Source organism: Neofelis nebulosa, chromosome 2 (genome assembly GCF_028018385.1).
Source record: "Neofelis nebulosa isolate mNeoNeb1 chromosome 2, mNeoNeb1.pri, whole genome shotgun sequence".
Taxonomy (NCBI): Eukaryota; Metazoa; Chordata; class Mammalia; order Carnivora; family Felidae; genus Neofelis; species Neofelis nebulosa.
Window position 1 is genome coordinate 28,543,551 of NC_080783.1, and position 22,284 is coordinate 28,565,834.

General features: G+C 38.8%; 1 protein-coding gene and 1 non-coding gene across 9 annotated transcripts in view; both read left to right on the top strand.

Annotated features, from left to right (window-relative positions):
* PLEKHM3 (pleckstrin homology domain containing M3) overlaps positions 1–22,284 on the top strand; it is a 199,590-nt gene that overhangs the window by 151,222 nt on the left and 26,084 nt on the right. For 5 of the 8 annotated variants that reach the window (XR_009255797.1, XM_058707187.1, XM_058707177.1 and 2 more), the window contains one exon: positions 14,971–15,128. The exons of 1 other annotated variant lie outside the window; for it this stretch is intronic. Coding sequence is in view for 5 of the 7 variants with exons in the window: in XM_058707187.1 (XP_058563170.1) it covers positions 14,971–15,128 (158 nt within the window). In the remaining 2 variants the exon portion in view is untranslated. Of the gene's footprint in view, positions 1–7,201; positions 7,455–14,970; positions 15,129–21,122; positions 21,839–22,284 lie in introns of those variants that run through there. 2 more of the 8 variants (XR_009255803.1, XM_058707215.1) reach the window with 2 other exon arrangements.
* TRNAQ-CUG (transfer RNA glutamine (anticodon CUG)) lies at positions 19,095–19,167 on the top strand. Its single transcript has one exon. It is a non-coding gene; the product is annotated as a tRNA-Gln (tRNA).

Sequence of the window (22,284 nt, forward strand, 5' to 3'; positions counted from 1 at the left end):
TGAGTTCGAGCCCCGCGTCAGGCTCTGGGCTGATGGCTCGGAGCCTGGAGCCTGTTTCCAATTCTGTGTCTCCCTCTCTCTCTGCCCCTCCCCCGTTCATGCTCTGTCTCTCTCTGTCCCAAAAATAAATAAAAAAAAAAAAAAAAAAAAGAAGCTGTTTACAAACATCAAAATAGAGTTTAACTCTGTATTACAAACATCATCCACACAGTCACCCAGTCACCAATTTGTTCTTCCGGTGTTACCACCCAAATTTCTCTTTTCTCTCCACATTTACTACCCCCCCCCCTTTTACTTCTAAGAAGTTATCACCTTTGAATGTCTGATAGCTTTCTTTCCTTTTTTATTGAGGTCTAATTGACATACATTATATTCATTTCAGGTGTGCAACATGATTCACTGTGTATATTGCGAAATGGTCACCACAACATAAATCACTACACGTAGTTAACGACTTTTTTTCTTGTGATGAGAATTGTTAAGATCTACGCTCTTAGCAACTTTCAAATGTGCAATACAGTATTAATTACAGTCACCATGCTATACATTACCCCCCCCCCCCATAACTTAACTGTTTTATGGCTGGACATGTGTACCTTTTGACCCTCTTTACCCATTTCACTCTCCAACCCCCACTACCCCTGACAACCACCACCAACCTGTTCTCTGTATCTGTGAGCTTGGGGTTTTGCTATTGTTTGTTTTAGATTCCATATATATGAGAATTTAGATTCTCTTAGCATAATACCTTCAGTGTTCATCCCTGTTGTCACACATGACAAGATTTCACTGTTTTTTATGACTGAGTAATATTCCTCTGTGTGTGTGTGTGTGTATCACAGTCTCTCTATTCATTTATCCATTGATGAACACTTAGATTGTTTCTATATTTTGGCTCTTGTAAATAATGCCGCAGCATTAATGGGAGTACAGACGTCTTTTCTCGTTAGTATTTTCATTTTCTTCAGATAAATACCCAGAAGTAGAATTGCTGGATCATGTGGTGATTCTATTTTTAGTTTTTTGAGGAATCTCCATACCATGTTCCATAGTGGCTGCACCAAATTACATCCCCACCAACAGTTCACAAGGGTTCCCCTTTTTGCCACATTCTTGCCAACACTTGTCATTTTTTGCCTTTTCAATAATAGCCATTCTACAAGATGTGATCTGATAGCTCACTGTGATTTTGACTTCTGTTTCCCTGATAATTAGTGATATTGAGCACTTTTCATATACCTGTTGACCATCTGTATGTCTTCTTTGGAAAAATGTTCAGATTTTCTGCCATTTTTTAATCAGATTCCTTTTTGCTGTTGAGTTGTATGAATTCTTTATATATTTTGTATATTAACATCTTATCAAATATAGGATTGGGGTGCCTGAGTGGCTCGGTTGGCTAAGCATCTGACTCTTGATTTCAGCTCAGTTCTTGATCTCAGGGTTGTGAATTCAAGCCCCACATTGGGCTCCACACTGGGTGTGTGAAGCCTACTTAAAAAAGGGGAGGGAAGGGGAGGGGAGGGGAACGGAGAGGAGAGGAGAGGAGAGGAGAGGAAAGGAAAGGAAAGGAAAGGAAAGGAAAGGAAAGGAAAGGAAAGGAAAGGAAAGGAGAAAGGAAAGAGGAGAGGAGAGGAAAGGAAAGGAGATAGGAAAAAGGAAAAGGAAACTATATGGTTTACACTAGGTTGCCATTTCATTTTGTCAATGATTTCCTTTTCTGTGAAGCTTTTTAGTCTGATGTAGTCCTACTTGTTTATTTTTGCTTTTGTAGCCATTGCTTTTGTTATCAAATCCAAACAAAAATCCGTGCCAAGAATGATGTCAGATGGCTTACCACCTAAGTTTTCTTCTAGGAATGTTATGGCTTCAGGTCTTAACATTCAAATATTTAATCCATTTCGAGTTAATTTTTTGTGTATGTATAAGATAGTGGTCCAATTTCGTTCTTTTGCATGTGCCTGTCCAGTTTTCCCAGCACCATTTATTGAAGAAAATGTCCTTTCCCCATCATATGTTCTTGGCTCCTTTGTCATTAATTGACTATATACATGTGGTTTATTTCTGGATTCTATTCTGTGCCAATGAGATATGGGTCTCTTCTTATGCCAATACCATACTGTTTTGATACTGTAGCTTTGTAACATAGTTTGAAATCGGGGAGCATGATGCCTCCAGCTTTGTTCTTCATTCTCAAGATTGCTTTGGCAATTTGGTGTCTTTTGTGGTTCCCTACAAATTTTAGGATTTTTTGTTCTATTTCTATGAAAACTGCCATTGGAATTTTGGTATGGATTCCACTGAATCTGTAGATTTCTTTGGATAGTATGGGCATTTTAACAATACTAATTCTTCCAGGGGACCCTGGGTGGTTCAGTTGGTTAACCGTCTGACTCGCTATTTATGAGTTCAAGCCCTTCCTCCAGCTCTGTGCTGACAAGACGGAACCTGCTTGGGATATTCTCTCTCTCTCTCAAAAATAAATAAGTAAACTTTAAAAGAAAATACTGGGGCACCTGGGTGGCTCAGTCGGTTAAGCTCAGGTCATGATCTTGCTGTTCCCGAGTTTGAGCCCGGGTTGGTTGGGTTCTGTGCTGACAGCTCAGAGTCTGGAGCTTATTTCAGATTCTCTCTCTCTCTCTCTCTCTCTCTCTCTCTCTCTCCCCTCCCCTGCTCACACTCTTGTCTCTCTCTCAAAAATCAACATTAAAAAAATAATTTTAAAAAATACTAATTTCTTCCAATCCATAAGCACAAAAATCTTTCCATTTATGTGTTTCATCTTCAGTTCCTTTCATCAGTGTCTTATAGTTTTCAGTGTGCAGGTCTTTCACCTCCTTGGTTAAATTTATTCCTAGGTATTTTATTCATTTTGATGCAATTGTAAATGGAATTGTTTCCTTATTTCTTTTTCTGATATTTCATTACAGAATTCTATTTTTAAAGTCTGCACTTCTCTCCCCTGACATACCATTCTGCAGAGATAGCTTTTGTTAACTATAGCCAGTCTGTCTCCTTCTAGATATCTCTACTCATTTACAAACGTTAACTTTTTTTTTGCAAATGGGATCAAGCAATACTACCTTTCTGCATCTTGCCTTTTTCACTTAATAGTGTTCTGTGGACATCTGAACATACGTGCACATTTAGTACACACAAAGGTTTACCTCATTCTTTTATCAGCTATATGCATAGTCTAGTTATCTTAATTTTTAACCAGTGCATTCTCTATTAGAACCAACACTGCAGCAAACACCCTCGTTTATTTCTCTGAGCACTTGTGTGGCTATGTAGTGTAAATGAGTTAATGTGGGACAGACGGGTCAAAGGGTGTGTGTGCTTTGTAGTTTCACAAGTATTGCCACTTGCCTTCTGAAAAGGTGGAACCAGTTTATACTTCCATTCAGTATCTTGAGAGTGCCTGTTTTCCTACACCCACGTTAAATTAATTAAACATTAATTTTTTTAACATTTATTTATTTTTGAGAGAGAGAGAGAGCATACATGTGCAAGTGGAGGAGGGGCAGAGAGAGGGAGACAGAGGATCCTAAGCAGGCTTGCACTGTGAGCACAGAGCCCGATGTGAGGTTCAAACTCCCGAATGGTGAGATCATGACTTGAGCCCAAATGAAGAGTCAGCCGCCTAACTGACTGAGCCAACCAGGCGCCGCTTAATAACATTTTTAATCCTAGCCGATCTGAGCAATAAAAAGTAGCTTCACACTATTACTTTAATTTGTATATTTTTCCATTGTAATTAAGATTGAGCATCTTTTTTATGTTGTTTGCCATTTGTAGTTTGTGTTCATTGCCTATTTATTTCATGAACCTCTATTTAAATTACGTTGTTGGTCTTTTTGTTATTAATTTGAAAGAGCTCTTTCTTTATTAAGGAAATTGGCACTTTTTTATATAAATGGGAGCTGTTTTTTCCCAGTTTGTTTTTGTCATGTCATTTTGTAAGTGGTATTTTGTATTTTACTAATATTTTAATTTTACATGTTCACATTTATCACTCTCTTATGGCTTCTAAGATTATAAAATATTTGCCCCATGTAAATATTTTGCTAACATTTTTCTCTAATATTTTTTTGTAGTTTTAAAATACTTTTATGGTTTTCTTTTCATAGTTAAATCTTCAATTTATCTGCAATTACATTTTCTTATGAAATGAGTTAGAGATTCAGTTTTATTTTTTCCACAATGTCTCACCAGTTGCCACAGCATCATTTATTAAATAATTTATCTTTACCCACTTTTACTGTATAGTAAGTTCCCATACACATTTGAACCCATATCGTGCATTTATAGATGCCCAGCATACAGACACCACAAACACAGTAGATAATATTCTTGAAAAACAGGATGTATGAAATCATAATCAGTACTGTGCGGTGAGTGGTGGTTTACTATTTGTTGACGCCTTGAGGCGAGGAATAAAAATTACCAGTTGTCTTAAGACAATGGCATGCAAGCTAATAAAGAGCACCTATTCCAGTTTATGTGCAGGGTTTGTTTTTCCTCACATCAGTAACCTAGCAATTTATTAGATCAGAACCTTCTAGCCAGAAACCCATTTTGGTTTTTCATTTAATCTTAGGCACTGCTGGTCTCATAAAAGCTGTGAAGTAATAATAATGTTGAGCACTTATATTGTGCTTTCCATCCCTAGGTGCTATCTAAACTTTTAACTAATTAAATGCATTGACGACAGGAAGGGATTTGCAGACGTCTTCAGGAAAACCGATATCTGGTTGCACACCTGTGAGGGATGATTCCTAAAAAGCATTAACTCCCTCTTTGAATGGCACTCAGCAAGCAGAGGAATAAAAAGCTGGTGACATTATTTCACTTCTTTTGAAAATTTCCTTGGGTATCTTCTAATTAGTCTGGTTAAACTCACCTTTTATCTATCTCCCCAGATATTCCCTTTCTACATTCCTGGGGGTATTCAACAAGCTTCTTTTGATGTCTTCCCTGTTGGTTAATCACAAAATCATAGAATCTTCAAACTGAGAGGGATCCTTATTGATCCTGTAGTTTTGAACGACTTAGTACAATCCCTTTATTCTGTAGATAAGGAAACTGAGGCACGGAGAAGTGAAGTGACTTATAAAAAAGGTTGCACAGCTTACCGGGGACATAACTGGGAATAGAAGCCAAGAAGTGTCACTCCTTTATCTGCTGTTGGTCAGCCCTGTCCTTTGTTTCTCTTTGTGAGCATTTGAATTGACCTTTTCTATTTTCTTAACTTTTTTTTCTTTTTTGTTTCCATCCTTTCCCTACTTCTCCTTCCCTTCTTCACTTTCTGCCTGTTATGTGTCTCCTGTCCTTACATGATCAGCTAATATTGCCTTGATTTCTCCTGTATTTCCGTATCTCTTCAAATGTGGAGTCTTTTGTTGTTTCCTGTTAAGATGTTTTATAGTGGTCTCTACTCAAGCCCTCTCTGAAAAGCCATACTTCTTTAATTCCTCCCACATCACATGCGTAGAGGGAGTTGTTCTGTTTTGCTTTGCTCTCCCCAGCTGTAGTTGCCACTCCTTTTAAGAAGTTACATCTCTAGTTTTGGTAAATAGGCTAGGGTTTAAGTTGATGGTAAGTCCATTTTTGTCACAGAATTTGGTGATTACTTTAACTGATGAATTTCCCAGTTCAACTGATAATAATATAATATTTAAAATCACGTTCCATATTCAGAAAACAACACAAGATGTGACCATTTAAGAGAATTTTCATACAAGGAGTAAATGTGTTGGACAAAAAAAATCTGTAAGGCACAGCAGGTCCAGTTCAGATGGAAATCATGGCGATAAGCCTGGACCAATGCAGGCTGTGCGTCTTGTTTCCGTGCGGGAACCAAATCAGCTTAGAAATCCATTTCTACATGGCGGGTCAGTAGGCATCCAGAGACCTCAGAATTCTCAGGCTGAGCCAAACCCAGAGGCTGCACTCTGACCTAAGATATCCTTAGAAAGGCTCCTTCCTAGAGTAGTGAAATGTGCATAAGAGGGGGAGTCTGGGTCTGTCACCAGCTGGCCAAGTGATCTTGGGCAGCACACATCACCTCTAGACCTCAGTTTTCTCATATATTAAGGAAGCTGAGTTTAAAAGATCACTTAGGGCCTTTCCTTATTTACTACTCAGTGAGTCAGTATTATCTTAACTAGAGCCAAAATGAACAATAGAGACCTAAATATAATTAATTTCAGACATATAACTAATAAACTCAACAGAGAAGTAAAATTCTGCTGACCATACCATGAGAATTTTCTGGACTTGTTTCCATTTAAACTATTTTAATTATTTTCCTCATAATTACATGTGTACCTCTATCAGACTGTATGGCCTGTTTGGGGGGCTCACAACATGTGGACCCCATAATTGTACTCACCCTTTGTAAATGTTTCCACTGGAGTACCTTGAGGTTGTGGCCTGATGAGGCCACACCCCTGGAGACACTTTACCTAGTGCAGAAAACCTGTCTGAAGTAGGCCCCACCCCAGATATTTTTCTGAATAAGAAATTTGTGTTCTTGGGTTCATCTCTGTTATTCACCCATTGAAGACAATTGAAATTGAAAAATTTTTTTCTTTTATTCCCTGAGGCTGTTTCCAGCAGGAAGCAAAATGTGATCTGATAGAAATGATGATGACCACTCACAAATCTACCCAATTACATCAACCCAGATTAAATTATCACATAGTTTACAAAGTCTAAGTAGAAATTGTCACCTTTGGGAGAGGCTCCGATAAGAGCTAATTGGTGACATCATAATCCACCCTCAGGGAAGTGCTTCATTAACCAAAGTTTCAGTCCTGTGAGAGGGGTAAAGAGCAGCTAATTAGAGAAGTTTTCTGTTTATATACAAACAACCCAGGACTGAGCCATAATAAGGGGCTCAAAGGTTAGCAATGGGGAAATGGCATTTTAACAAACTTTTTGAAATATGAAAATCCCCTTTACTAGTTATCCCCCCTCCTTTTTAAGTAAGTTCTGAGCCCTATGTGGGTGAACTCACCACCCTGAGATCAAAAGTCACGTGCTCTGCCGACTGAGCCAGCCGGGCTCCCCTAGTTATTTTCTATTTTTAAGAAAAATAATACGGTGGCATTCTTTTTATTTTTTATTTTTAAAGACTTACAATTAAGAATAGTAAAATTTAGAATTGAATGAAAATTCGGAATATTCTGTGTGCTAGGGTTTTCCAGCCCGGGAAGAATCTCCAGACTGCTTTTTCCTAGCTCTTCACAAACTCACCTGGCCGAGATCACTGGACTTCACCGTACCCACCTGTTAACGCCGACAAATGGCACTCAGAGAAAATATAGTGAGCACAGCCACTCTCATGGTCCTCTGGCCAAGCAAATGCCAACTAAATTATATTTGAAATCATTTTACAACGTGTGACAGTTTTGATTCTTTCATCTCATCAAGCGAGCTTGTTACCACTGGTGAGTGGCAGGTGGCTTTGTTTACCATGAATGGGGTCTTTGGGTTAGACTTTTAAGGAGGGGCCGTTTGTCAAGTGCAACAGGCCTCTTCATCACAGTATTCCCAACAGTTGTCCCGAGTCTAGATGTTACACAATGGCTGAGGAATGCCTGTATTGAGATGCAAGGTAACTGGACAAATCAGGGGGTAGGAATTAGCCAGTGCATGAAGAGATTCAATGAGAAAGAGTTTTTTCTTTTTTCTTGTCCAAGTCACTAGTGGTCTGTCCCTCTCCCCCCGTAGATCTTGAATGTTGTGGTGGTGCCAAGGGAGTGAAGGCAACGGACACAAAAGAATCATTTGTGCCCTTTTCCCAATCCCACAGATCTCTATTGGCCACAGACCTTGAACATGACACTGCAATTTCCTGGTGCCACACATGAGTAATAAGCAGCTGTTTCTGAAACTGTGGTTTGGAGAAGGCAGCACTAGGTTATTTTTTAACTTAATTGTAATTTTTGATTGGTCTGCAAGAAAGTAAATCAAATAAAGACTGTTGTCTTAGTCTGCAAGAAAGCCATAGGCCTCAAATTCCAATGCTGACCATCTTGACCAGAATAGAAAGGGGGGGAAACGTGTGTATCCCTGAACTGGAAGTTCAACCAGGCAGCTTTCGTGGGCTGCAGTCACACAAGACGGATAAGCAGATTTGGTATATTTGTCAGCCAGCTGGATCATGAAAAGTGCTATTTGGCGGCTCCTGGAGTTTTAGAACTACCTGAAATGATGAGTGAAAAGAATTTGTAGAAAGATTGCAAAAGTAAAAAAAAAAAAAAAAAAAAATAGCAAAACGGGGAAGAAGATACCAGCTTGGTGTTGATTTTGCCCTTATCCTCCCGTGTGATGAGAGGACGCATACTTTTAAATTACAAATGAAAGTGTGTATTCTTTGACTACCTGACCCTTAAAAAACTCTGAAATAATCACATATGCACAGTCTCCAACTAGGTAGATCAGACTAGTACGTTCCTTAATACAAGAAATTCAGTTTAATGGAAAACAGAAGCAAACTCCTTTTCACTATTTTGGACATCTGCCTTTTCTCAAGGAGATAGGGCAGTTTGGCATGGACAAGGTGAAGGAGGTTGAGTGTGGGGGGTGGGAAAGGGGGGAAGAGCTACATATGTTTTCTGCTAATTACTTTGTCATAATTTTATCCACATAGGCTGGCACTTTGGGGACGATAAGTGGAGAGATAACCAAACCTCATGTCAGAGATCTATGTCACCTTCACTCGTGACTTATCTAAATGACCACCTGGTTAACTAAAACCAGTAGCCTTGTTCTGCTAAACATGGAATGGCCTTGTGACTTTTGATGGATTGTGATGAAGTTCTATTAACTTGTGACCAATTTAATTACAAGAATGAAAAGATTAAGAAAGACAATTTCCAAGTGTTGCTAAAGTATTATATGAGTGATTCAAATCAAGCTTGAGGTGTGTTACATGTCTTTCCCCAGCATTCGGGCTGCCTGTCTGTCGTATGAGCTCTGTTCTCTCATTAACAGCAGTGTTGAACCGAATGGATCTATACACTTTACATTAATCTCAACTGATCCTATCCAAACAGAAAGACAGTCTGATGCCTTTTAAAAATGACATGTAGGGGCACCTGGGTGGCTCAGTTGGTTGAGTGGCTGACTTCGGCTCAGGTCATGATCTCGCAGCTCATGAGTTTGAGCCCCGCGTTGGGCTCTGTGCTGACAGCTCAGAGCCTGGAGCCTGCTTTGGGTTCTGTGATTGTCTCTCTCTTCCCCTACCCTGCTTGTGCTCTGTCTTTCTCTCTCTCTCTCTCTCTCTCTCTCTCTCTCCCACAAATAAGTAAACATTAAAAGTAAATAAAATAAAATAAGTAAAAATGACATGTAAAAAAAAACCTTTTTGGGGTGCCTGGTGGCTTAGTCGGTTGAGCGTTCTACTTTAGCTCAGGTCATGATCTCACAGTTCATGAGTTCAAGCCCCACATCAGGCTCACTGCTGTCAGTGAGGATGGGATCCTCTGTCCCCCCCCTCTCTCTCTACCCGTCCCCCCTCTCATGCTCTCTCTCCCTCTCTCTCTCTCTCTTAAAAATAAATAAACATTAAAAGAAAGACCTTTTTTTCTCCCCCTTGCTATAAATCACAAGTGTTTGAAATAAAGAATGAATCTAAATCATATAAAGTTTCTGTTTTGATTAAGATAAGCTAATAATAAGCTATGATTTATTGATTACTTGCTCTAAGTTAGACATTATGCCCAGTACTTTCATTATATTAAATCTGATCCTTCCTTCAACCCTGCAAGGTAGACATTATCCTGATTTTTAAGTTGAGGAACTAAGGCTCAAAGAGGTTAAGTAACTTGCCAAATTTGGTCTCATGGCTGGAAGGCAGATGAAGTAGAATTTGTGCTCTGCCTTGCTGCTTCCCCTTACCCAGAAACAACTAAGTTCTGAGGGAATATGGAAAACTCTGTAATGTCAATCTCTCTGGGAGACTGATGAATCAACTCCCACACGCCAGAAAAATAGTCAAGTCGACAAGAAGCAAAAATGATAGATTTTTTAAAAACAAGCTTTGACCAGTTTTATTAAGGATGCACTTTTGTGATTTACTTTGTCCTGGTTGGTCCTGGCTTGCTCTCAGTGATATCAGAATCTCCTGGATCGACTCTAATCTAAATAAAGCAGTTAGTGGAACTTTTCCTCATGCTGGACCCTATCGAAGACTGTTGTTACTCTGGGCAGTAATACTGCCTAGGGAGGTACTCCAACTTAGGGTTGACACAGAAGACTTCTCTCAGGTTGTGCACTTGTTGGCCACCTATTGGCTTGTTGGACATTTGACTTTTTCCTGCCCATAGTCATTTTCCAGGTCCATTGGTATCCTGACAGCTCTTTTCTACTTTGTTCTCAGTTGCAACCTGAAGATAGTGGCTGCTTGGGCTTTGGTCTTCTTTGGCGCCACTATCTTCATGGTGTTTATGGAATATGTCCCTAGCCTTAAGCCCCCACCAAGATGGCTAGGAATTGGGAGTGAAAGTTGCAAGACTCTTGGGGGCAGGAGGAGACGGTAGAGGCAGGACATTTGGTTTCTTTTTACGCAGTTGTTCAAAACAAAGATAGATCTGGTTTTTAAAAAGAACCCTAGGAGATTTCACACCTGGAATCTACTTCGTTATAGTAATAAGACCTCTAGACCAGAAGCCCTAATAGCTAGATTCTGTTCCCAGTGTTGCTAGTAGTCGTATTCAAAGACAAGACCTAAACCTCCTACATATATCTGTACCTCTGGCAAACTGTAAGTATGAAGTTTTCCTTTCTGTAATATTAAAAAATTCAAAAATAAATGTATAGACTATTACCTCACTGTCCTGGAGGAGAAACTTTCAGCATCTTCAGCTCTTTGGAACGTGGCCATGAACCTAAGCTAACACATAGGAAGAGTAATTAATCAAGTGTAAAGAAGCAAAAAAAGTTCCTGAACAGCTGAGCAACCACCAGGTCCACGCACTCTTTGTGCTCCTCCCTAAATCACACAGCAGAATGACTGAAAATGTTTGTGACACAAAGACAGCCCTGAAATGTGACTGCTGCTGCTGCCAAGGAGGGAAAACAGGAACACCTCCCTGGTCAGTCAACAAGAGCTTACGTCCCTGGCAGAGAGGGGACATTTAAGACAAGCATGAGACTCAGTCTTTGCCTTCCAGCAATTGACATTCTCAGATTTCTCCATATAAAATCACCATTTTATAGGTAGTATCACCATTTTTATACGTTCGATCTAGTTGGATAAGCAAAACAATCACATGTCAAACAATAGTAAAGAGTACAAAACAGCATCAAGTTCTGTATTAAATTATATGATGTAAAAGTAAATTATACAAAGCACAAGACATTCATAACAGCTGAGGTAGCCAAAGATGGCTTTCCACATCAAGCTGACTAGATCTGAGCTATGAAGCCTAGGTGAAATTTAAATAAGTGTTAAGAAGTGAAACTTAAGATAGAGGAAATGACAAGGGTGAGGGCCCAAGAGCAAATGTAAGCACATTCTACACAGGGAAAAGTTTTCTCACAACAGGAGATATACAGTAAAAAATGGAAACTGAGCTTAGATAAATAGTATGGATGGAATCAGCTTATGGAGACCCTTGCACACCAAGCAAAAATGTAAGCTCCAATCCCGTCCAGTTCATTCTTGTATTGAGTGCCTGGGACACAGTAACTCAATATCATTTTATGAAATGAATGAGTGAAGAGATTTTCTTAATGATAAAATAAGAATTCACCAAGATTTGAAAGAAGAGATGATACTTGATAAAAGCGATGTCCAAAACTGATTAGTATATACACTGGATGGACCAAAGGGAAAAGGCTGGCATCCAGATATAAAACTAGAAGATTATTTCATCAGTCTAGAGAAGAGTGATAATAGGCTGGGGAAGACGGGAAAAAGGGACTTACACCAGAGATATTCAAAAAAGAATCAACATGAACCTTGAAAACACTATGCTGAATGAAAGAAGCCAGCCACAAAAGGCCATATATTGTATGATTCTATTGATATGAAATGGCCAACATAGGTAAATCTATAGAAGAAAAAGTAGATTATTGGTTGCCTAGAGCTTGGGGGAGAAGGGATAGGTTAGGGGGCAAATGGGAGTAACTTCTAACGGGTACAGGTTTTTTTGGAAGACTTGATGAAATGTTCTAAAATTGACTGTGATGATAGTGCACATCTGTAACTATACTAAAAAACGCTTAATTGTAGACTTTAAATAGGTGAATTACATGGCGTGTGAATTACGTCTCAATAAAGCTGTTATTTAAAAAAAGAGGGAGTGAATAAATATGGTGAATGACAATATATGTGTTTGATGGAGAAAATGAGCCACTCACTATAGATTCTATAATTTCCAGTGTGATTCTCATCGAAATACCAAGAATATCCACTAACACCATTATTACTTAAAATTAGGATCACTGAATGATAAAGTAAGGCATGAAACATAAGAGGTACACTATTAGAAAGGAAGGGACCAAGTTATCACTTTCAGAAAACCCCAAGAAATTACCTAAAAAAGATTTGCATTCATGAAAATTCAGTAATATAGTTATATGTAAGATATCCCAATGTCAGTATATTCTAATATATAAGCAGTAGCTAATAAGAAAGCATATTATACAAAAGCTTAACCTTGAGATAATCTAAATAGTAGTGTGAGTAGCTTAAACTGGGGGGGAAAAAACCCAGAAATTTTATTAGGCAAATGAAGATTTAATAAAATAGAGATATAGACAAGGTTCTTTGATAGGGAGAATAAATATTATAAAGATACCGATCCTCAAATTAATTTTTAAAGGTTATTAAAGTCCACATGTAGGAATAAATATACGTTTCTGACAGTATAAGTTTGTTGAAGTATTTCAGAAGCCTTCAAAATGCAAAATGTTCATACCCTTTGTCTCAAGGAAGTTTTCTAAAAGAAAGAAAAAAAAAAAAAGCTTTATGCACGAGATGCCCAGTCTTCTCCTTTAGATCCTCCTTTCATGTCTTCCTCCATATCTTCCCTTCTCACCCACCGTCTGTCCCTTCAAACAACCTTTACTCACCTGGTTTCCAGGCTCTTCTATATACTGCTGTTTCCCCCCTAAATGGACTATATCTTATTAGAACATCTCTCTGAATGTGTCACTAACCTTAATTTGTTTAGGAAAGAGTAACATAAGTAAAACCAAACTCAGCTGCACTATCGTTACCACAATTTAGAGCTAACCCTATGACACATTGGAAAGTGTTTGATATAAGATTTGGTAGTTGTTGTTTCTTAGAAAGTGTGTATCGTGTGTTGGTATTAGGAGTACCTGTTACTGGGGTTTATCGAAGTTAATGGTCCTTGAGAAAACATAAATAAAAGGAGGTCTATCTATGGCTTCTAAAGGAAATGGAGAGGAGAGTAAGTTAAAGAATGGTGGAAATGTACCTGCTTAACTCAAAAAACAGCCAGCATAATTTCTACCCCCTTTATTAAGAAAAAAATCCACTCTTATAAAGCAGTGAACTTTATTTTTCTGTTCACTTTCTGCATCGTAATACAAAAATAGTATACATTGTTTCTTATAAAAAGAACTACATATATACAAAATGAAAGACTTGCTTTTCCAACTTGTTCCCTTCCTTAGAGTTAACTACTGTTATATTCATTGTTAAAACATGAGATTATTCCATGATGTTTAAAAACCACTTTGAGTTTTTTATCTCCAGTATTAGGTAGAGCTTCATTTTTTGCAAAATGCATTATTAGATTCCTTGCAGTCTTTTATTTTTATCAGTTACTGCTATTTATTCACCTTGACATTGTAATTTCTCTTTAGGTATGACTTACTACATTTCCCTCAGATGTTATTTTTATGTAAAATTGTCATTTTAACTCTGTATTTATTTGAAAGGATCCAGCTACTACCAGTTATTTCCAGCTACTTCCAAACTAACTTTAATGTTCATTCTTTTCTTATATCAAAATCAGCATGTATATGTAGGTGCATTAATGAGAGAGAAGTAAAGGCAGATGTTTTTCTTGTTAGTATTGACCTGCTGAAGTCTTTGAAGCTCATGCAGTATTAGTTCAACGAGAGCTGACTAACATTGGTTCCAGACTCATGGATGTTTGCAGGCTAACCGGTGAGGTAACAGTGGGAGGTAGGCAGATACAAGACAGTAGGGCCTGGCGGGGACAACTGTCCGCTGCAGAGCACGTGCCTCAGTAGGAGCAGACGGCCCCTACTCACAGCCAGAATCATCATCATGTTGGAATTCAGGCCTAGTTTTGCTATATCTAATGATTTTTCAAAAGAAGCCAAAAATATGGGTATTTATGTGAAATCTCCCAATTATTAAATTGGCTCACTTTTTAAAACACTGAGAGATTAAAAAAAAAATCCTCAGGCTGAATGTGGCCCTCAGACGGTCAAGTTGCAACCTCTTTATATTAACATACTTATCAGCAGCAAAAGAAACCTATTTTTCCACATTTGTTACATGTTGTTGGGGAGACGGTGAAAAAGCTATCCTATTAACTCATCAGAGGAAAGGGATTACTGAATTTACAGCACAACATTCGACATTAATATTTACCTTGTATGTGTCCTTATATGTGTTTTGGGAAACACACCATACTTAGGCCACACCATAACGGTATGCTGGTCTACGAAAGTAGAGTTCCCCATTTGTTGGTCCTCAACTCCCTGTATCACACTACAAAGAAAGAGGAATACAAAAGAAGTTTCAACATCTTCATTTTCCAACCTCCAGTGGTTTAAACCAGAGAGCTCTTTTGGAGTGAAAATACTACGTCTTTTCTTTCTCAGCGTTGCTGAGAAATTATAATTAGAGGTTTTCCTGTTGTGTAAAGGAAAGGAATTCCAGTCCTCCTGCGTCTGCAAGACTTCTGTTCTCAATGAATTTGCTTCCCTGTCCCATTTCTCTTTCTGCAGGTGATAGAGGGGAAGCTGGCTCCATTCTTGGGCAAGGTCATTAAATTTGCCACCTCACACGTGTACAGCTGCAGTCTTTGTAGCCAGAAGGGGTTCATCTGTGAAATCTGTAACAATGGAGAGATCCTCTACCCTTTCGAGGATATTTCAACAAGCAGGTACAGAATCTCTTGTCTTAACAAAAGTATACCTGAATATGTCACATGTCGTTCTGTTTGGCCTGATCAGGCCGACTTTTAGTCAAGTACCGTATATCTGTCTCTTACCTTGTATCAGATTCCTCTTATTCTTGGAGAATATTTTTTGACCTTTTGGTTTCCTATATTTATTCCCAACTCACTTCACTGTCTTTATCCAGAATGAGATAACAGAGTTGCAAAGAAACATCACCTATTTCTCCCTTCTTAGGTAACAAAGAGGGTTCAGATTCATTTTTAGAATGAAGATTAGGGAGGATGAATCCTCACAACATTTCAGGGCCAACTGATAGGCAATGGGAAATTGTAGTCTCAGAGCAAGGCCAAAACCGGCCCAACTGCCAGGAATAAAACTACAAGACACTGGGGAACAGCTGTCTGGCTCGCCACATGCTTTTCTCCACAGATGCGCTGCAGTGTGGCGATGAAAGTTTTAGGATCCAAAGGAGGGAAAAGTGGGAGTTTATGTGGGATTATTTTTCTAACCAAAGTAATATTTGGGCATCATCACATTCATTGGTTGATGGATGATTTTTTTCCCCCCACTAACTTGAGACCAGGGTTTTTACTATGGCTTTTCTTGAATCACAAAATGATACATATCACTTTTCCTTTCATCCCAAAAGCATCATAGAAATATATACTGTTTCTGTATCTGTGCACTGGCTTCTTTGGCCATGAAATCATGCCTCATTTCCCACCCAGCAGGGCTCACTTACACTGTGGTTCCAAACAGAAGAGAGGCATTGTAGCCAGGGGGAGTTGAAGCATGTAGGCTAGAGCTAAGATATTAAGAGTTGACTCAGCCCTTCTGGCCTCTTCTTAAACCCAAAGACTCTTTGTAAATATACAGGAACTTGAGTTGGCCCCACACATAGAAAGATAAACATATACGCACACATATACATGTTCCAGCCTCGTTTCCTGAGTACAGGTACTTAGCTCATGGCCTAGAGATTATATACTTCTTAAAAATGTACACCACACAAAAACTTGTACACAAACATTCGTAGTAGTATTCATAATAGCCAGAAAGGGGAAACAACATAAATGTCCAGCTGATGAATGGATAAACAAAATGTGGTATATCCATACGATGGAATATTATTCAGCATAAAAAGGAATGAAGTACGGGGCGCCTGGGTGGCACAGTCGGCTAAGCGTCCGACTTCAGCCAGGTCACGATCTCGCGGTCCGTGAGTTCGAGCCCCGCGTCAGGCTCTGGGCTGATGGCTCGGAGCCTGGAGCCTGTTGCCGATTATGTGTCTCCCTCTCTCTCTGCCCCTCCCCCGTTCATGCTCTGTCTCTCTCTGTCCCAAAAATAAATAAAAAACGTTGAAAAAAAATTTTTTAAAAAAAGGAATGAAGTACTAACATGCTGTAGTGTGGCTGAACCTTAAAAACATTATGCCAAGTGAAAGATGCCAGATACAAAAAGCTGTATATTTTATGTTCTGTGTATATGAAATGTCCCAAATAGGCCAATCCAGAGAAACAGAAAGTACATTAGTCGTTGCCTGGGGCATGGGGGAAAAGGAAGAGAGTAACTCCTAATGGGTGCAGATTTCTTTTAGGGATGACAAAAATGTTCTGGAATTAGATTGTGGTGACAGTAACGTGGTCTTGTGAATACATTAAAAATCAGTGAAGTGTATACTTTAAAAGAATGAATTTTATGGTATGTGAATTAAATCACAATCAAAAGTATTTAATAGAAAATAAAACAAATTAAAAAATGCTTCCAACTCTATAAACCATATGCTGGGTCACAAAACAAGTTTTAATAAATTTTTAAAAACTGAAACCATACCAAGTATGTTTTCTGACACATTGAATTAAGATCCCCAGTAGCAAAAAAATATGAGAAACCTCAAATATTTGGATAAAAAACAGTACACACTAAAAACTTATGGGTCAAAGAAGAAATAAATCACAAGAGAAATTTTAAAATATTTTGGAAAAGGGGCTCCTGGGTGGCCCAGTCAGTTAAGCATCCGACTCTTGATCTCAGCTCAGATCTTGATCTCAGGGTAGTGAGTTCAAGCCCCACATTGGACTCCATGCTAGGTGTGAAGCTGTATCTATCTATCTATCTATCTATCTAATGAATGAACATGAAATATAAAATGTCAAAATGTATGGAATGCAGCTAACATAGTACTTAGGGTGAAACCTATAGCTATAAATATATCATGGAAAACATGTCAGAAAAAAAGGAAAGGTCTCAAATCCATTACCTAAAATTCCACCTTAAGACACTAGATAACAGAGCAAACTAAATTGAAAGCAATGAGAGGAAGGAAAGAGTAAAGGTTAGAACAGACATCAATGAAATGGAAGATAGAAAAAAAATTCATTAATGAAATCAAAAGTTGGTTTTTTGAAAGAATCAACAAAATTGACAATCCTTTAGCAAGACTGACCAAGAAATTAAGAGAAAAGAAACAAATACTCAAAATTAGGAGTGAAAAAGGAAAAGGCAGTTAAAAGAACTATAAAGAGATACCACAAGTGACTTTATTCCAACAAGTTAGACAACTTAGATGAAATGGACAAATTTCTAGAAAGACAAATTACCAAAATAGACTCAAGAAGAAGTAGAAATATGAATAGCCCTATAACAAGTAAAGAAACTGAATTAGTAGTTTTTAAATCTGCTCATAAAGAAGCCAGATGCCTTCATGATGAATTTTGTTGAATATTTTAAAAAATAATACCAGTCCTTCACACAGGGATAAAGAGGGGCATTACATAATGATAAAGGGATCGGTCTTCCAAGAAGACACAACAATCCTTAATGTGTATGAAGAGAGTCAAAAGACATGCAGCAAAAAACCCCTAATAGAACTACAAGGAGAAACAGACAAACCCACAATTATATATCCACTATTATACTTAGAGACTTCAACACCCCTCTGTCAGTAACAGATCCAGCAGGCAGAAAATCAGTTTAAGCATATCGTTAAACTGAAAAGCACTATCAGTCAACTGGATCTAATTGACATCTCTGCCAATTCATGTTGTTCATCCAACAACAACAGAATATGCATTCTTCTGAAGCTTACATGGAACATTTAACAAGAGAGACCACAGTCTGGGCCACAAAACACATCTGAAAAAATTTACAAGAATAGAAATCATGCGAAGTACGCTCCCAGACCATAATGAAATTAAACTAGGAATCAGTAACAATGTTACTGTTACGGTACAGTAAAATCGGTATGGTAAAATCCCAACATATTTGGAGATTCAACAATATGTTTCTAAATAACACGAGTTGATCATTGATGTCCACACAAAACAGGGATGTTTATAGCGGGTCTACTTGTAATCGCCAAAACCGGAGAACAACCAGGATATCCTTCAGTATGTGGATGGTTAAATAAACTGTGGTATACCCATGCGATGGAGTATTCTCCAATAATAAAAGAAATGAGGTATCTAGACACAAAAGGACATGGAGGAACCTTAAATGCATATTACTAGGTGAAAGAAGCCAGTCTGAAAAGGCTATATACTGGATGATTCCAACTGCATGACATTCTGGAAGAGGCAAAACTGTAGAGACAGTACAAAATCAAATCAAATCAAATCAGTGATTACCAGGGGCTTGGGAATGCATAAGACGAGATGAATAGGTGAAGCACAGGTTTTTTAGGGCAGTAAAATTATGCGGTACGGTTCTGTAATGGTACACACATGACGTTTTACATTTGTCAAAACCCATAGAACCGTAGAACACAGAGTGAGCCTTAATTTAGATTGTGGACTTCAGTTGATAATAATGTGTGAATATTGGTACATTCACTGTAACCAGTGTGCCACACTAATGTAAGAGATTAATAGAGAAAACTGGGGGTTAAGGTAGTATTATGGAAACTGTACTATCAGCTCAATTTTTCTGTCAATCTGAACTGTTCTAGGGGTGCCTGGCTGGCTCAGTTGGTAGAGCATGTGACTCTGGATCTCAGGGTTGTGGGTTCAAGCTCCACATTGGGGGTAGAGATTACTTAAAAAAATAAAAGTTAAAAAAATAAATAAATAAATAAAAGTGAAAGAAAACTGTCCTAAAAAATAAAGTCTATTTTTAAAAAAGACAATTCATCCAGCTGAACAGTTGACTCAAATACCAAAGCTGATCAATGTGAATAAACTTTATTAGAACAATTTTAGACTTACAGAAAAATCACAAAGAGAGTACAGAGAATTACCATAGACCCCACACCCAGTTTTTCTCTTATTAACATCTTACATTAATATGATATATTTGTTACTATTAATGAACCAATACGGATACATCATTATTAGCTGAAGTCCACAGCTTTTTCAGATTTCCTTAAACTTTTTCAATGTTTATTTATTTATTTTGAGAGAGAGTGTGTGCATGCAAGCAGGGGCAGGGCAGAGAGAGAAGAGAGGGAGAATCCCAAGCAGGCTCCATTCTGTCAGCACAGAGATCAACACAGGGCTCGAACGCACGAACCGTGAGACCATGACCTGAGCCAAAATCAACAGTAGGACATTTAACTGACTCAGCCACCCAGGTCCCCCAAGATTTCCTTAGTTTTTACCCCATTATTATTTCTGTTTCAGAACATCTCCCTAAGCTCCTCTTGGCTGTGACAACTTCTCAGACTGTTTTTACGACATTGACAGTTTTGAGAAGTACTAGTATTTTGTAGAATCCCTCTGTGGGGATAGACCTGATATTTTTCTTATGATTAGACTGGATTTTATGGGTTTGGGGAGGAGGAGTGCAGAGATAAAGTGCCATTTCCATCATATCATATCACAGGGACATGCTATCAACATGACTTATCACTGCAATGTTTGTGTCAGGTTTCTCCACTGTTGATACTCTTCTCCTCTGACCCTTCTCCATTGTTACCCTCTTTTAAAGGAAGTCACTATGGGGGCACCTGGGTGGCTCAGTCAGTGGAGCATCCGACTTCAGATCAGGTCATGATATGGTTTGTGAGTTCGAGCCCTGCGTCGGGCTCTAGGGCTCCCGGCTGTCAGCACGGAGTCCACCTCGGATCCTCTGTCCCCCCCCCCCCCCCGCAACTCCCTCCCCCTGCTCACGCTCTCTCTCTCAAAAATAAACAAGGCTTGGGGCGCCTGGGTGGCTCAGTCGGTTGAGCGTCCGACTTCGGCTCAGGTCATGATCTCACGGTCCGTGAGTTCAAGCCCCGCGTCAGGCTCTGTGCTGCCAGCTCAGAGCCTGGAGCCTGCTTCTGATTCTGTGTCTCCCTCTCTCTCTGACCCTCCCCCACTCATGCTCTGTCTCTCTCTGCCTCAGAAATAAATAAACATTAAAAATTTTTTAAAAAAATAAACAAGGCTTTAAAACATAAATAAATAAAGGAAGTCACTATGTGCAGCCTACAGTTAAGGAGTGAAGATTATGCTCCACTTCCCTTGGGAGTGGAGTCTATACAAAATCACTTGGAATCCTGCATGAGTGATTTGTCTCTTCTTCCCATTTATTTTTTTAAATTATCTATTCATGTCAGCGTGGGCATGTGCATATTTATTTTATATTTTTGGTTACAACCCAGTATTACTTTACTTTGTTGCCCAGACTGTTCCAACTTTGGCCATCGGCTCTTTCAGCTGGTGCCTGCATCACCTTGACACGCTCCTACCATTGTGGGTGTTTGTTTCTGAGCATTTCTGTACTTTCTGGTGCTACCAGACATTCCAGACTCATCATATATATTTCTTGCCCTAATCCTACAAGTAGCCATTTCTCCAAAGAGCCCGGGTTCCTTCTATTGGAAAATATTAGAAACCAACATGAGGGCACTTAGATTGCACACCTGCTTTTAAAGCCCTCGGTCCCAGGACTCATCCCTTGAGGAGGGATGAGAAGAGAGATGCTTCCCTCTGACTACACATCAGAATTTCCTGTGAGACTTGTTGGGTTGTTTTAACTCTGAGCATCTTTATCTTCAGAGTCTCCCCGTGTGATCCTGCATGGCAGCCCAGAAGAAAGAATCACTCCTCTAAGATGGCTGTGGCCATAGTCAGACGTGCCAGATTCTTAACAGTCCGAATGACCACATTAACACGTCTGTGGACTCAGAGGGCCCTTCACTCAGCAGGAAGGAATATGTAGCTGTTTAGAATCTTCCGTTTCTCTCTTGGTCAGATGCAATTCTCTAAGCTGCACAAATGTCTGAGAGCAAAGGAGCCCTTACCAGCCTACCTGGAATTTCAGGTTGATAATACTTCCCAGGACCCTGCTGAGCTCTCTCTAGTGGTGTCCAGTTTCCAGTGAAACGCTGGGAATGGTTCATGCAAGTCTGGGGTAAAAGACAAAAATAAACACCAATGAAATATTTATTAAAGGAAAACTTTAATCAGAAATTGAGTTGCAGATTTAAAACCTGTCCATAAAAATGTGCTGAATAAATGTGATAAATAAAAATAAGTTTGAATAGTGGGGTAGATTTTAAAATTTCACTGAAATCTTCATGGATAAAGTTCTGTAATATCTGGGATTTGCTTCAAAATAATCTGATGGTGGGAGAGAGGGAATAGATATAAATGAAAGAAATTGATAATTTTTAAAACTAGATGATAGGTACACAGGGGTTTATTACACTGTTCTGTGTACTTCTGAATATGTTTGAAATTTTCCACAATAAAACGTTTTTAAAAATCTGTAAGTAAGGGGGCCTGGGGGCTCAGTCGGTTGTGCATCCGACTCTTGAGTTCAGCTCAGGTCATGACCCCATGCTTAGCACGGAGCCTGCTTATGATTCTCTCTCTCTCCCTCTCTCCCTCTTTCCCTCTCTTCCTCTCTCCCTCTCTCCCTCTCCCTCTCTCTCCCTCTCTCTCCCTCTGCTCCTCTCCCCTACTCTCTCTCTCTAAAATAAAAAGTAAAATCTATAAGTAAAAATCTTAGAAATGAAGTATTTAGTGAATTTGTCACCACATAGCCTTGACCATCTTGCTAAAGTCAACACCTCTGTGACCTCAGAAATATGCTTAATATCCCTTCAGATCCAAATATCATCTGAACAGCATAATTACAACTCGGTAAAAAACATTCTACAAGCATTACAACTATTCATTTTTTTTTTTTTTAACATTTATTTATTTTTGAGACAGA